This window comes from Carettochelys insculpta, chromosome 4, assembly GCF_033958435.1.
Source record: "Carettochelys insculpta isolate YL-2023 chromosome 4, ASM3395843v1, whole genome shotgun sequence".
NCBI classification, from domain to species: Eukaryota; Metazoa; Chordata; order Testudines; family Carettochelyidae; genus Carettochelys; species Carettochelys insculpta.
In genome coordinates this window covers 14,355,721-14,368,588 of record NC_134140.1, presented here as the reverse complement: position 1 = coordinate 14,368,588, position 12,868 = coordinate 14,355,721, and the positions used below count along the sequence as shown (strand labels likewise).

Genomic DNA, 12,868 nt, shown 5'->3' with positions numbered 1-12,868 from the left:
TTTTCAGTCACTATAGCTAGTTCTGGTTTCACCTATGGTAATTTGCTTAGTTCTAAACAGTCTTTTTTCTTAATAGTCTTAACTTAACCTGTTTTCCTGTCCATAAGTGCTGTGGTTTTAGAATGGCTGGTGGAAGGATTTTCACTCTTCCCTTTTTGTCCGTCAGTCCTCGATATATCAGCTCCATGTACTGTTCTCTTGTGAAAAAGCAGCCGCGGATTGTCATGCTGGTGCCAGAGATCATATGATCCTGGATTAAGCCTGCCAGCGGCTTGCCATCCTAAGATATACAAAAAGAATAGGTGATGTGGGAATTACATATGAGTATCTTCCAAAATCTGATCCATTACAAGCATACAAAGGCACAATAGTTTGGGAGTGAAGAGTTCTTTTTGACAGCTCTTCTCCCTCCATTGAAAGGATACAGTTTTCCACTGAGGTGGTTTTATTTACCTTCGGAACAAGATACTGTTCATCAGTGCAGGCTAACACATAGGCTTCTGCCCGACCCAGCTCGCTCTGAGGGAAATGAGCATTCATTTCATCACCATCAAAATCAGCATTGTAGGCTTTGCAGTTGGCATAGTGAAGCCTCAGCACCTTTTCTCCGGGCAGGATTCTTGCCCGGTGGGCTTGAATGGACGGTCTATGAAGGGTGGGCTGACGATTCAGTAAGAGGACATCCCCATTTTTTATATGGCGACATACCTATGAAAGAGATTCAATACAGTTAATCTTTTATAAAGCATTCCAGTCTCTCCTTAGAAAATAAGATCATTTAAACCCATAGGCACAGTCTAAAGCAGTATTTCCCACACCATTTTCATTCTGTAGATCTATGTATAAGAGTATCAGATCCATTCTACTTCTCTCTTTGACCACTCTGTTCACCACTAAACCACATCCCGATTGTACAAAAAACAAAATTAGTTCCCAAAAAATTCTAACCAGTTCAGCCTCACAAATAAGATGCAACCCGCTACCCCTTCACAGTATGATTTATCAAAAAGACTTCAGCTTAATAGTAAAAAAGAAACCCTGCAGCAAGTGAGGTTTCGGTTGGATATTAGGAAAAGGTTCATAACTGTCAGGGTGGTCAAACAGTGGAAAAATTGCCAAGGGAGGTTGTGGAATCTCCATCGCTGGAGATATTTAAGAACAGGTTAGATAGATGTCCACCAGGGATGGTTTAGATAGTACTTGGTACTGCCACTGGGGCAGGGGGCTGGACTTGATGGCCTCTCACGGGCCCTTCCAGTCCTAGTATTCTATGATTCTACGAAAACCTTACCATGTGAAGGGAGGAAAAAAAGTAATTTACCTAGTTCCCTCTGAACTGGCTTGATAATGAGGGAATATTGTAATTCCAGTATCAGACATCCTAGAATAAGACAGCATGGTCTAGTGCAGGGGTCAGCAACCCTCAGCACAGGCGCCAAGAGTGGAAAGTGAGATGATTTTCATCAGCAGGCGAGGTGGGAGCTCAGCCTTGCCCCCACTCCTCCTTGCAGCTAGGAGCTGGCTCTAAGCTTAACGAAAGACCAGCTAATGCTATCACCCACCACCTAAAAGGTAAAGCTCTGCATCTTCATTTATTTATAAATAAAGTTGTTGTAATGAGGACTAATAGAGACTTTAAAAAGTATCACCGACACGTGGACTGGTACTTGGACTGTACATAGAGATCAAAAAGTCAAATTTCTGAACTCCATCGAAGAAAGGTTGCTGACCCCTGGCCTAGCAGATGGAGCACAGAACCAAAACACAAGAACTCCTGAATTCTAATTTAATTTTGGACAACAGCTTGTCATCTGATCTTGACCACAATACCTACCTCACTGTACCTCAGTTTCTCTGTCAACAAAATAGGTGCTAGATTATGAATTTGCAGTGTTACTGCAATTACTTATACCAGCCGTGTCCAAAAGAAAGCTTATCAATTGCCACAACACCCTCCAACCCAGGCACCCTCGCCGCCCCGCACAAAATGCCGGTGATTCACCGGAGTCACCAGCACAGCGGAGCTGCCCTGCCGCCCCAAGCTGTCTGGAGCCAAGCCGTATGCTGCGCAAGCTGCCCCAAGACCAGGGACATGCCACGCGTGCCACCTGGAGCCAACCCACACAAGCAGCCAGCTGCTGCGTACCACCATGAACTGCACCATGGCATATGCACAGTGGGGCATGTATGCAGAGGGCACTCCATGCAGACAGCTCTAAGGATCCACATTCGTCACATCATGCTGTCCAGTTTGCTACATGTGGCGAACAGACCACATATTGGACATCGTAGACAAATTTTTTGTACAAGTGCTTTAAGCATTTGTTTAGTATTTTATTCTAAGGCTATGTCTATACTAGACATAGTCAACCGCCAATATGCAATTTTAAACTACACTAATTGCACAGCTAAAAATCGACTTATCAGCGGTCGACTTCAATGTCTGTCTATATGGAAGAAGGTCCATGGGAACATTTCCTGTCAGCCTTCCTTAAGCCTTGCCACTCAGAAGGAATTCCGGGGTCAACTTTGACCCCAGAAAGGGCCTTTTATGCACACGTGAAACAAGACCCCAGAAGATCAACCCCGGGCAGGCCAATCTTTTGCAGTAGTATAGACCTAGCCCAAGGCACCCAAAGCTTGTGCCGTTGTGGCAAACTTTCCAGGCATTACAAACAGACCTAAATATGGGATTTTCTGTGCTGAGCGTTCTCCACAATCTGGTTAGTGGGTAGATTCAGCACATGTTTTAGTGATGAACTGAATTTTAATGTTTGCTTTGCAAGTCACTTACAATTTAAAAATAAAAACTAATAGGAAAATTTTTAACTCCCATTAAGTAATATGGCAGCTAACTCCAACAGTCCTAAGAAAGAGGGAACCTATGATCACTGGAATCCCCAAGCCATCACAGATGATTTAATGACCAGAGTAATCAAAATTTTCCAAGAAGATACTTCAACTCTGACTCAGTAGATCTATGCGAATATTTGGCAAGTGCTTCAACAACCACCTTATCTCATCTCACAGGCCCTTTAAGCAGGCTGGATGGTTTCTCTTTTAGTCTTCTCTTTGGAACATTAGATTGGATGAGCCAACAGCCAATGATTTTATATCATTTTAGGTTTAGAAAAGTGCAGATACTGCTTTAATATAAAGCACACAATTATCGTCTGTCCTGGAGTAGTGCCTTTGAAATGCCTCAAATGTCCACAACTGCTACCAAACCGCAAATTCTTCAGTGCTGCCCTTTCTGCCCCCAAACAAGCAGCTCTCCTTCACTGTGGTATTTATTCACTGAACGGAAGCAGGCTTTTTAAAAGGCTTCTGTAGGATTTGTTTAGAATGAGAGAAAACGTCATCAAGATTAGCTCTCAACTACCACAAAAATGTAAGCGACAGTTTATGTACAGACTCCTTGTGGGGGAGCAGTGAAATTGCCTGCCAAGTTTCCTAGTAGTTCACTGTTTAAAGAAATTTCTAGAGGTATTTTAGTTCAGTCAGAACTGACCATATTATATAACATTTGGGGCATTTATATGGCCCTCTTTACTGTCACATCTGAGCTCCTCATAGTTCTGAGCACATTTTCCCCCCTCACAACACTCCTCAGGTAGGGGCAGTGCTCATCTCCTGATTTTACAGAGAGAAAGCTTAAGTACAGAGACACTACATCATTTGCCCAAAGTCACACAGGGAGACTGCAGCAGCACAGGAAATTCAGCTCAGCTCTCCTGGTACAAAAGCCACCATCCATGCCTGCTGCTATGAACCAGGCTATAATACGGGGTGAACAAACTTTTTATGTTGGACCTCACTGTTCGTCCCTGCAATTAGGAGGGCCCCCCAACTGATCTAACGTAATCCACATAGAAATTTTGGTTATGTTTGTATAAAAATCCCTTTCAGCACAAGAAAGAAAATAAGTGTGTAGAATGTAAAAAATAATAATATATAAATTTGAAAACACATACATAAAAACAGTAACATATTTCAATGTTTTAATGAGATGGATGAGCCTGAGAGCCAGCAGCCATTCCTGCTGCACCCTGTTCCTCCATCCACAAACAACTTTGTGCATCTCTGCTATACCACACAGAGCAACCAAACAGGACATCGTAAGTGAAGAAAAATCTAAGCATCCATCATGAAAGGGAAGACATACACTGACAGTTATGTATCTGACCAGAGTGTACTGCCATCTGCTTTTAGGTCAGCCAGGCCAGCCAGTGGCAATAGCCAGATATACTTTGTATTATTGCTTAGAATTCAGATGGAGGTTTCTTGAAGAGCTACAAGTTGGTCCAAAAGCTGCTTGCTGAAGGTGGATATTAGTGTCTAGGAGTCAAAAGTACTTAGTGCTTGCAAGTGCTCTCCTTGCTTCTGTTTAAAAAACCCTTATGCTCAAGAACATCAGATGGGCTTGCAGGTTCTTAAGGCTGTTCATGAATTAAGAAGACCATTCTATAATACAAGTTCTCAAACAATGGCATTCTGTGGGTCCCCAATTATATTTAGGATTAAAAACTTTCTCATACAGCTGTGGTGATCCTTCCTTCTGGTCTTTCACTGTTCAGCTGAACAAGTTATGCACCTAATTTTGAGAAAACAGCTTAACTTTCAGGCTCCAATTCACAGGTGCACTTCTGTCATTTTCAACAGTTTCAAAGCACACCCAACATAAACTCCTGAGGGGCCAATGAAAACACTAGTTTGGATACTCTGGCAAGCAAGCTGTCTTCCAGTAATACTGACAGATATATGTACCTTGTGTCATATATTTGCCACTCATTTCAGTATAGATGCTAACAGCTGCTACCTTTCTCCATTTGCAAGTTTTCTGATGAAAAGTGCATGAAACATCATTAATGGGATGGAATATCAGAAGTGAATAAACAGACAACAGTAGCTCGAACATCGCATTTATGCAAAAGTAACCTGAAATGTAAAGTGTGGAGCTTTGAGTTGGGAGCTAAGCATTTCTGACCTCCAATTCCTGCTCTGATGAGACTTGTTATCTGCTTGTGCCACAGGATTTCCAACTTGAAAACAGGGATAACACTGATTTCACTGCACAGTGGAAAGATTTAAATCCCAAAAAGTGCTTTAATCATTATTTAATCTAGCAAACAGGAAAGGCTTATTTAAATCATTTTAATCTTAACCTGAATTTGTAGAGTTTAATTATATTCCTAAAGAAAGGTTGATTCTTATATAAATGGTATACCAAACATGCTGCAACCCAACATATCCTCAACACCTGGGGTGGGCAATAAATAAAAGTGGTGGGCCACCAGGGTTAGCCCCCGGCAGATCACTGCTATTATTTACCTCCAATGCTGCAGGTATCATGCAAATACAGGTCTTGCTGGTCGCAGATTGCCATTAATAGCCAATGGGAGCAGTGGGAAGCAACATATCAGTCCATGCCACTTCCTATTGCTCCCTTTGGCCATGGTGAACTATGACCAATAAGAGCTGTGATCACCTGATACCTGCAGATGCACAAGTAAACACTGAAGTGCAACCTCCCAGGAACTAACTCTGGAGGACCAGATCCAGGCTCCAGACCAGTGGTTTCCCACCCCTGCTCTACACTGAATTTGATACTACTTTGGCCTAACCAGAAAGATACATTATACCCACACAGGTCTATCTGAGCATCTGTATGCTGTGCTATATATTTCATTCAGATTCTTAATTTTAATTCAATTATAAATGTACACAGGCAACTTTTTAACATTGTTTTGATTAATTACATAAAGCTAGCTCAAATAAGCTGACTACAAAAGAAAAAGTGTATCAAAATATTTGACATTTAAAATTAATTTAATAAACAATAATAATAATAACTTTAGCTGGGAAATTAATGGATTGTTTTCTGTCACCATAGGCCAGATTTCCAAAGATACTCAGCTGCCTAATCATGTAAATTGGAGGGTAACAGGGTGGTCTGGCTCCTGAGAATGATAACAAGGATCGTAACTGCTCACAACCTGTCCATGATGTAGGCCCTTTAAATAAAAATGGTGATCATAGACAAAGCTGAGTAGCTGAGGAATGGGAGTCAGGTGCTGATCAGGCAGCTACCACCTGAACATGATAAAACCAGATTCTTTCAACTTCCAAGCAATTTCTCAACTTTGAATGAACTACAGGTTGAACCTGTCTAGTCCAGCAATATCCATAATCCAGGATGATTTTAGTTAGTCAGATGACCACTTCTGAGCGTGGTCTTGGCTGTCAGTGTTCTATGTTGTTATTTAGCTGTAATTTACCCCTAAATGTCTTCTAAGGGCCCAGTAAGCAGTGCAAGTGTTGGTAATATTGCTATTAGAGTATCAACCTCCCCCGGTCCAGCAAATTCTCTCATTCAGCACCAGTCAGGTCCCGAGGGTGCCAGACTAGAGAGGATCAACCTGTAGTTTAAATGAAGGAACTACTTTCTCTGTATCTGCTCACTCTGCTGAAACCAAAAGGTACCTAACAGCAAGCACTTAACAGTCTGAAAAATGTAAATACCAGCATTTATTCCCTTGTAAAGGCTAAAAATAATGAAGTAAAAGATACTGATTTATAAACTCTGAGTTGAACTCAAGAGAAAAATCTTTTCCCTCTAAGTCTATACATATCTTAATAACTTACAACTTCAAGGTTTTAGGCTGTCCATTTCTAATTTAATTTAAAACACATTTATTTAAAAATATTTGTTTTAAATTAAAATAAATCTGATATTTAAGATCGGGTTTTATTCACCCTACTTCACGACATCATGGTGAAGTTTTACTTTATGTCTGTGAAGAGCTCTGGGCCAAATATTAACTACCATTTTATCAGCATAGGAACCTATCAGAAGCATGTTGACAAATGTAAAAATAGATATGAGAATAAAAACATTCAGCACTTTCCCATCATTTTTCCCCAAATACCTTCGTCAACATTAAGCCTCAACACCCGTGAGGTAAGGAAAATATGATGAGTTTTACAGATGGGTTGAACTGTGGCACAGTGAAGATAAGCAATTTAGACAAGGTCAGACAGTGAGAGTCAGAGCTGAGATTAGAAGAACAGTACAGGCCCCACTGTGGACTCCAACAGCTAGAAAACACTGTCTGTATTATACCACCGCTGCTTGGCCTGAGCTAATGCTGCCAAAAATAGCAGTGTAGCCAGGACAGTAGATTGAACTAGCTAACTGAGTGAATACCCAGTGGCCAAGGGAGATACATAGTCGTTTGTCTAACCTGAGCTCCTACAGGTGCTACCCTAGTTACACTGCAAGCATGGGTGCATCTACAGGAGTTGGGAATCACATCTTCCAGCTCAAATGGAGAACCAGCCATAGAAGCAATTCATTTTCCTGCAAAACAAGGTGTTCTATTTTTCTTCTTCCCTCCTTCGTCTATACTCATCTGAGCATAAAGAGATGCACAATCTCACTACTCAGAGAGCTTGACACAGCATATGCACATTTAGAATTGGGGGTGGGGCATGTGGACTAAAAACTAAGTTAAACGACTATTAGAAAAAACTTACCTCACTAGCTAAATCCACCCAGACCACCAAAAGAAGCTGCACGCATTATCTTTACAGGATAGGGGAGTCATGCAAACATTCAGAATTCCAACAAAATGCAGAAAGGAAAAATTCCCTAAGCCTAGGAATTGATTATTTCCCCTCAGACATTGACATGAGCGTCTCTAGCCACCAGACGAAAAGGTGAGGAAACTGGAACATTAGCCCAACTTCACTTTATAACCAGCTTCAATAGCCCACACCTTCAGGGGGAAAAAAAGAAATCTTTACCCTGTTGGGTTAGATTTGTACAGTACTCACAATTTTCATTCCTGGTTTGGGGGCACCAGTGGAAGGAGTAAGGAGCTGCTTAGCTATGGCTTCCCTCTGAGTCTGGTTGGTTGCACTCAACACTGTACGTGACCCATCTTCGTTAACAACCATAGAGGCACCAGGGTGGACATTTGGACCATTTAGGACAGCCTGCCTCAGTTCTTTGACATTCCACGGAGTTACTGGCTGAGGATAAGTCAATTTGGTAGCAAATACCTAACCAGAAAGAAAAAACAGGCACAAAGATCAAAGCACCACTGAACTGGAGCCAATTGATAGACAGGTTTATACTTCTGAAAGGTACTAGGAACTTGAAAGAAAGATAAGGAATGCCCCAGCCATTTCTCCTACCTGCATCCTAACCCACATTATCATCTCCACCCATCCTTCAGCACCTTATCTTTTATGTAGGTTATTTAAATCACCCATCAGGATTTTTTTTTTAAATAAATATCAACAGCCTTCTAAATAAACCATTTATAAGTATCTTTCTGCTCTCGTAAATAATCAAACTAAGCCATTTCTTCCTCACCACACTTCAGTCACTGTAAAAGAAAGTAACTCGTTGCTGGATGCAGGCTTAAAATAGCACCAGCAATTCAAAAGGACAGCAACCCTAGAACCACACATGAACGCAAACTATGAAGAAAACTGAAATCCAGGAATACCACAAGGGCTGAAACTTCAACCCCATGCAGTATCTTAGGGTACCACTGCATGTAATTTATGAATGGCTTACGTAGGATTGCATTCTTCTCCATGCAGCAGAGCTACCATAAATCTATGCCAGAACTAAAAACACTGGAGATCAATTAACTCTTCCAGAAAGGCACCACCTCTCGGCTGGTTTGCTTGTAACAGTTCAGGGTGGATTTTTCCAGACTAGCAAACAAATAGGGACTTCCTTTTGATTCAGCAAATGGGTAGGACCATCTAGCCACGGAAAGGCTCTGCCTCTTTTTCCAGGACTGAAAGGGGCCTGGGCCTAACCAGACTCCCCACGGGGAGCTTGGGCAGTTTCTAGCTCACTTAAAAAAATATGACAGACTTTTAAATATATTGTTATGCATCTATGTGCTTTTCTCTGTTAAGAATCAAAGTAATCTGCTGAGTCATAGTTGCGTGCTAACTTGTACATGCTGGCACACTGTTCACAGCTCAGGGAGAAAAAGCAACACTGTGGCCCTGGCCTGCAGGCAGATTGGCTTGCTGGGGATATCAGTATACAACAGGGAACTGCGCAGGTTTAAAAACATGGTTCCAAAGGGAGTAGGCACACAGGTCCCTGCCCAGAATCAGGTTATAGCTGAATGTCTGAAGTCTGCTTAGGGCACCCTGCCAGGGGTCCCCTGAAGTGATATGCAGGAGCAATTATCCCTGAAACTGTGATACCTGCCACATTAAATTATTTACTTTTAACAAACGTATTTTTGTTCCTACATTTGTGGTTTCACTATGGCTGTGTCTACACCACAAAAATAACTTTTAACTTGCTTACTTAAAGTGCAACTTTGAAGTAAGCAACTTTGAAGTTGAGCGTCTACACGCACCCTACTTCAAAGTTAGGGAAAACATGTGTAGACTCTCTACTGGCTACTTTGATGTACTGCCTAACTTCGAAGTTAGTTCCTAGTGTAGACACAGCCAATAAGTGGGAAAATTTGTCCCTTTTCTGCTGTTTCCCTCTGCAGGACAGGCAGAAAAATCCATTAACTGTATATGAAAATAAGAACAAAAATACAGTAAACCCTCAATTTTATGGACCCCCCCCCCCACATAGCAGACTTCAGGAACAATGGATTCCATTGATCCCAAAGTCTGCTTAACCAGGATCCATAAAATTCTAAATACCCACTCGTCTCTGCCCCTCTACCCCCCAATGGACATGTCGCTGCAGATCCGGAGCTGCCTACTCTTCCTCTGGAGCTGCCACATGCTTCTCCCAGTAGGGTTAGTGCACATATATGGGCAAATGTCAGTCATACATGCCCCTCCAATGGTGGGAAGAGCGTGTGGCAGCTCCAGCAGTGGCAGATCTTGCTGCCATGCATGGTGGAGCCTCCAGCCACCTTGCGGCTTTTGCTGCTGCATGCGGTGGGGCCACCAACCACGGTGGAAGCCTTGCTACTGCACACAGCAGTGCCCACAGACGTGGCAGGACCCCCAGCAGTGGTGCAGTTTTTGCTGCCACATATAGTGGGACCCTTGCTGCTGCACACTTTGGGGCCCCCCAGCAGCAGCAGCGGACTCTCGCAGTTTGTTCTGTGGCAGTGAGTAGCAGGTATTTTGGGTGGTGGTGGTGGAGGTGCTGGTGGATCCTGGCAGGGGTGGGTTGTAGTAAACCCTCTGATTTAATAGACCACCCCCGCCCCCGATTAGTCCATTAAATTGAGGATTTCCTGTAATGGTTTTATTTCCCAAAAGCAAACAGCTGATAAAAGAAAAAAAATGCATCAGTCGCAGATCCATTAGTCTTTGTAGACAATGAAGTGGAAAATATGATGTTATGAGAACAGGCCAAATCTCTAAGGCAGTTAAACTGCACAAGCAGAAGGGAGGGAAATGTGACTGAAGTAAAAAAAGAACAAATCACAGTAACACCCTTCCCTATAGGCCTAGCACAGGCTCAAAATCCCAGCCACAGTAATTAGCAGAACTTTCAGGTCTTCAGAAGTGCCAGAAACAGCTTTGCTTCAGTGCGGCTACCTCTTTGGGAGGAAGCTACAAGTCAGTAGGGAAGGAATTAAAGCAGCCTTGTGCCATGACTCAACACATGACCTTTAGGTAAAGTTGAGCACAAGATGCTGGAATGTTACAAAACGCAACATGCAAAAGACCAACCCTAGGAAAATGGAGACAAATTTTTTGGTGGTTGTCAAGTGCCCATGATCCAAATTCAGACCCGTCTCCTTCCAATCTGGTTACCATGGGCCAGATTTTCAAAGATACTCAGATGCCTAATAATGCAGACCAGGGTGTAAATTTTCTGGTATTCAGTTATCATTTTTATTAACACAGCTGTATCAATCAGATTACAAGTAAGGGTAATGTGTTTTTCAGGACTATGGAAGCTATACTGCAATCCCACCTACAGAGGTACCCTAACACACACAGTAATTCGTTTTCCCTTACCATAGGAATACCAATCTCATTGGTAGCAATGTACATATCTGGGCAAATGACTGACCGAGCAGCATAATCCACACGTTTTCCCATCATGTGCTTGCGGAACAATCCTTCCTTCTTTTCCAGTATCTTTGAAAGTAAAAATAAAAAAAAAAAAGTAATGAAATATAAAATGTAGATGTGACAAATATGCCATATCAAAGCATCCAACCTGTCAGTCAAACACACAAGATACTATAGTGAGGAGAACCACAGAAATGTCAACAAATTAAACACAACTACACTGTTTTTCATACTTACTCCCTTCATGCCTCTCTATTGCTGTCTTTACCATACCAAGTCTAGTGAAGTCTGTTTGACACCTTCGCCTAACACTCACCTGACGGATACCAGGATATTTTTCTGTCATTAGTTTGTCCATGTCACTGTCAAACACAATATTGACATGGCTTTGAAGACGAATCCAAACGTTGTACAGTTTATCTGCAGTGCTCTGTCCTGTGATCATAGCCAGGACGGAGCGATCCAGTTGTTCCAATGGTTCATCGGTCGTCTGTGGAAATGTACAATGAAAACCTGGATTTAAAAAACTCAATCCATGTCTCACCAGGCAGGAAATCACAGCTGAAATGTTCATTGTTGTACATCTCATTGAAACACCCATGGCGTCACTAAGAAGCTGTGTGTTACTCTCAGATTATCTCAACACAATGTACTGGGTTGTTCTGTTGTCAAAGGTCAAAAATTAAACAGGACCAGGCTCATTAGCCCTTGAACAGGAGACTTCCAAGGAAAACAATATGTAACACATGGAGATAGACAGCAGTGGTTTTTTTTGTATTAAAAAAAGAAAAGATCTGGTACTCAGCTGGCTCTCCCCTGCCCCAGCCTTCCCAACAAAAAAAGCACTAGTGATAGGGATTCAACAGTTGTTAACTAAACAAATGGCAGTCTCCCATCCAAATCAGCACTAGGTGAGTGATGCAACAAGGAGGTAAGTGTCACCATTCTGCTGGGAGGCACCCTCTTTTGGATACAAATAATCCAAGATCCTAACTTCTCACAATCATTAAAAGCCCTATGTCATTTTTTTGATAAGAGGCATGATAGTCTGTGTAGCAATTCCCAAACACAGTTAAGGGCACTCTGCCTAACTCAAGCCATTTTCACATAGCTGGAGATAAAGCTCCATCACGTGATCAAATTTAAAATTAGAATTATCTACAATGCCTTCAGTGATGTTAGTGCAATGAATGTAAATCAAAAGCAGTATTTAGTTTAGCTGATGCCAAACATCTGGGTCAGATACCTCACAACATGCAGCATTCTGAACTACACACCTAGAGAGAGGCAATCAACTTACAGTTCATTGCTAGTCCTTTTTTTTTCTTTAAAATTAAAGATTCAACAGCCGTGTCTACACATGCCGGCTACTTCGAAGTAGCCGCGCCAACTTCGAAATAGCGCCCGCCACGTCTACACGGGGCGAGCACTATTTCGAAGTTGACATAGACGTAAGGCGGTGAGACGTCGAAGTCGCTATCCCCATCGGGGGATGAGAATAGCGCCCTACTATAGGGCACGTGTCGTCGATCCACATCCCGCAACATCGAAAGAGCGGGGTCCGCCATGGCGGCCATCACCTGAGGGGTTGAGAGATGCTCTCTCCAGCCCGAGCTCTATGGTCGCATCATGCAGAGGCCCCTTAAAGCTCCCTGCCCCCTGCTTTCCTGTGCAGGAAGCTGAGAGCGCATGCAGGAAGCAGCACTAACACGCAGCTAGCCTGCACGCCTCCCTGCAGCCTCAAGACACCCCCCCGCTGCGATGGCCGCCCGCCAGCCCCCCAAGAGCCCCCAGGTCACCCCCCCCCACCAAGGGGAGCCAGGGCTCCCAG

General features: G+C 42.8%; 1 protein-coding gene across 2 annotated transcripts in view; it reads right to left on the bottom strand.

The window, feature by feature from the left end:
• POLR1A (RNA polymerase I subunit A) overlaps nt 1–12,868 on the bottom strand; it is a 73,234-nt gene that overhangs the window by 45,141 nt on the left and 15,225 nt on the right. For both annotated transcript variants that reach the window (XM_074992282.1, XM_074992283.1), the window contains exons 10-14: nt 11,354–11,527; nt 10,981–11,103; nt 7,837–8,064; nt 454–708; nt 89–280 (exon numbers count right to left, since the gene is read on the bottom strand). In XM_074992282.1, the coding sequence (XP_074848383.1) occupies nt 89–280; nt 454–708; nt 7,837–8,064; nt 10,981–11,103; nt 11,354–11,527 (972 nt within the window). The remainder of the gene's footprint in view (nt 1–88; nt 281–453; nt 709–7,836; nt 8,065–10,980; nt 11,104–11,353; nt 11,528–12,868) is intronic.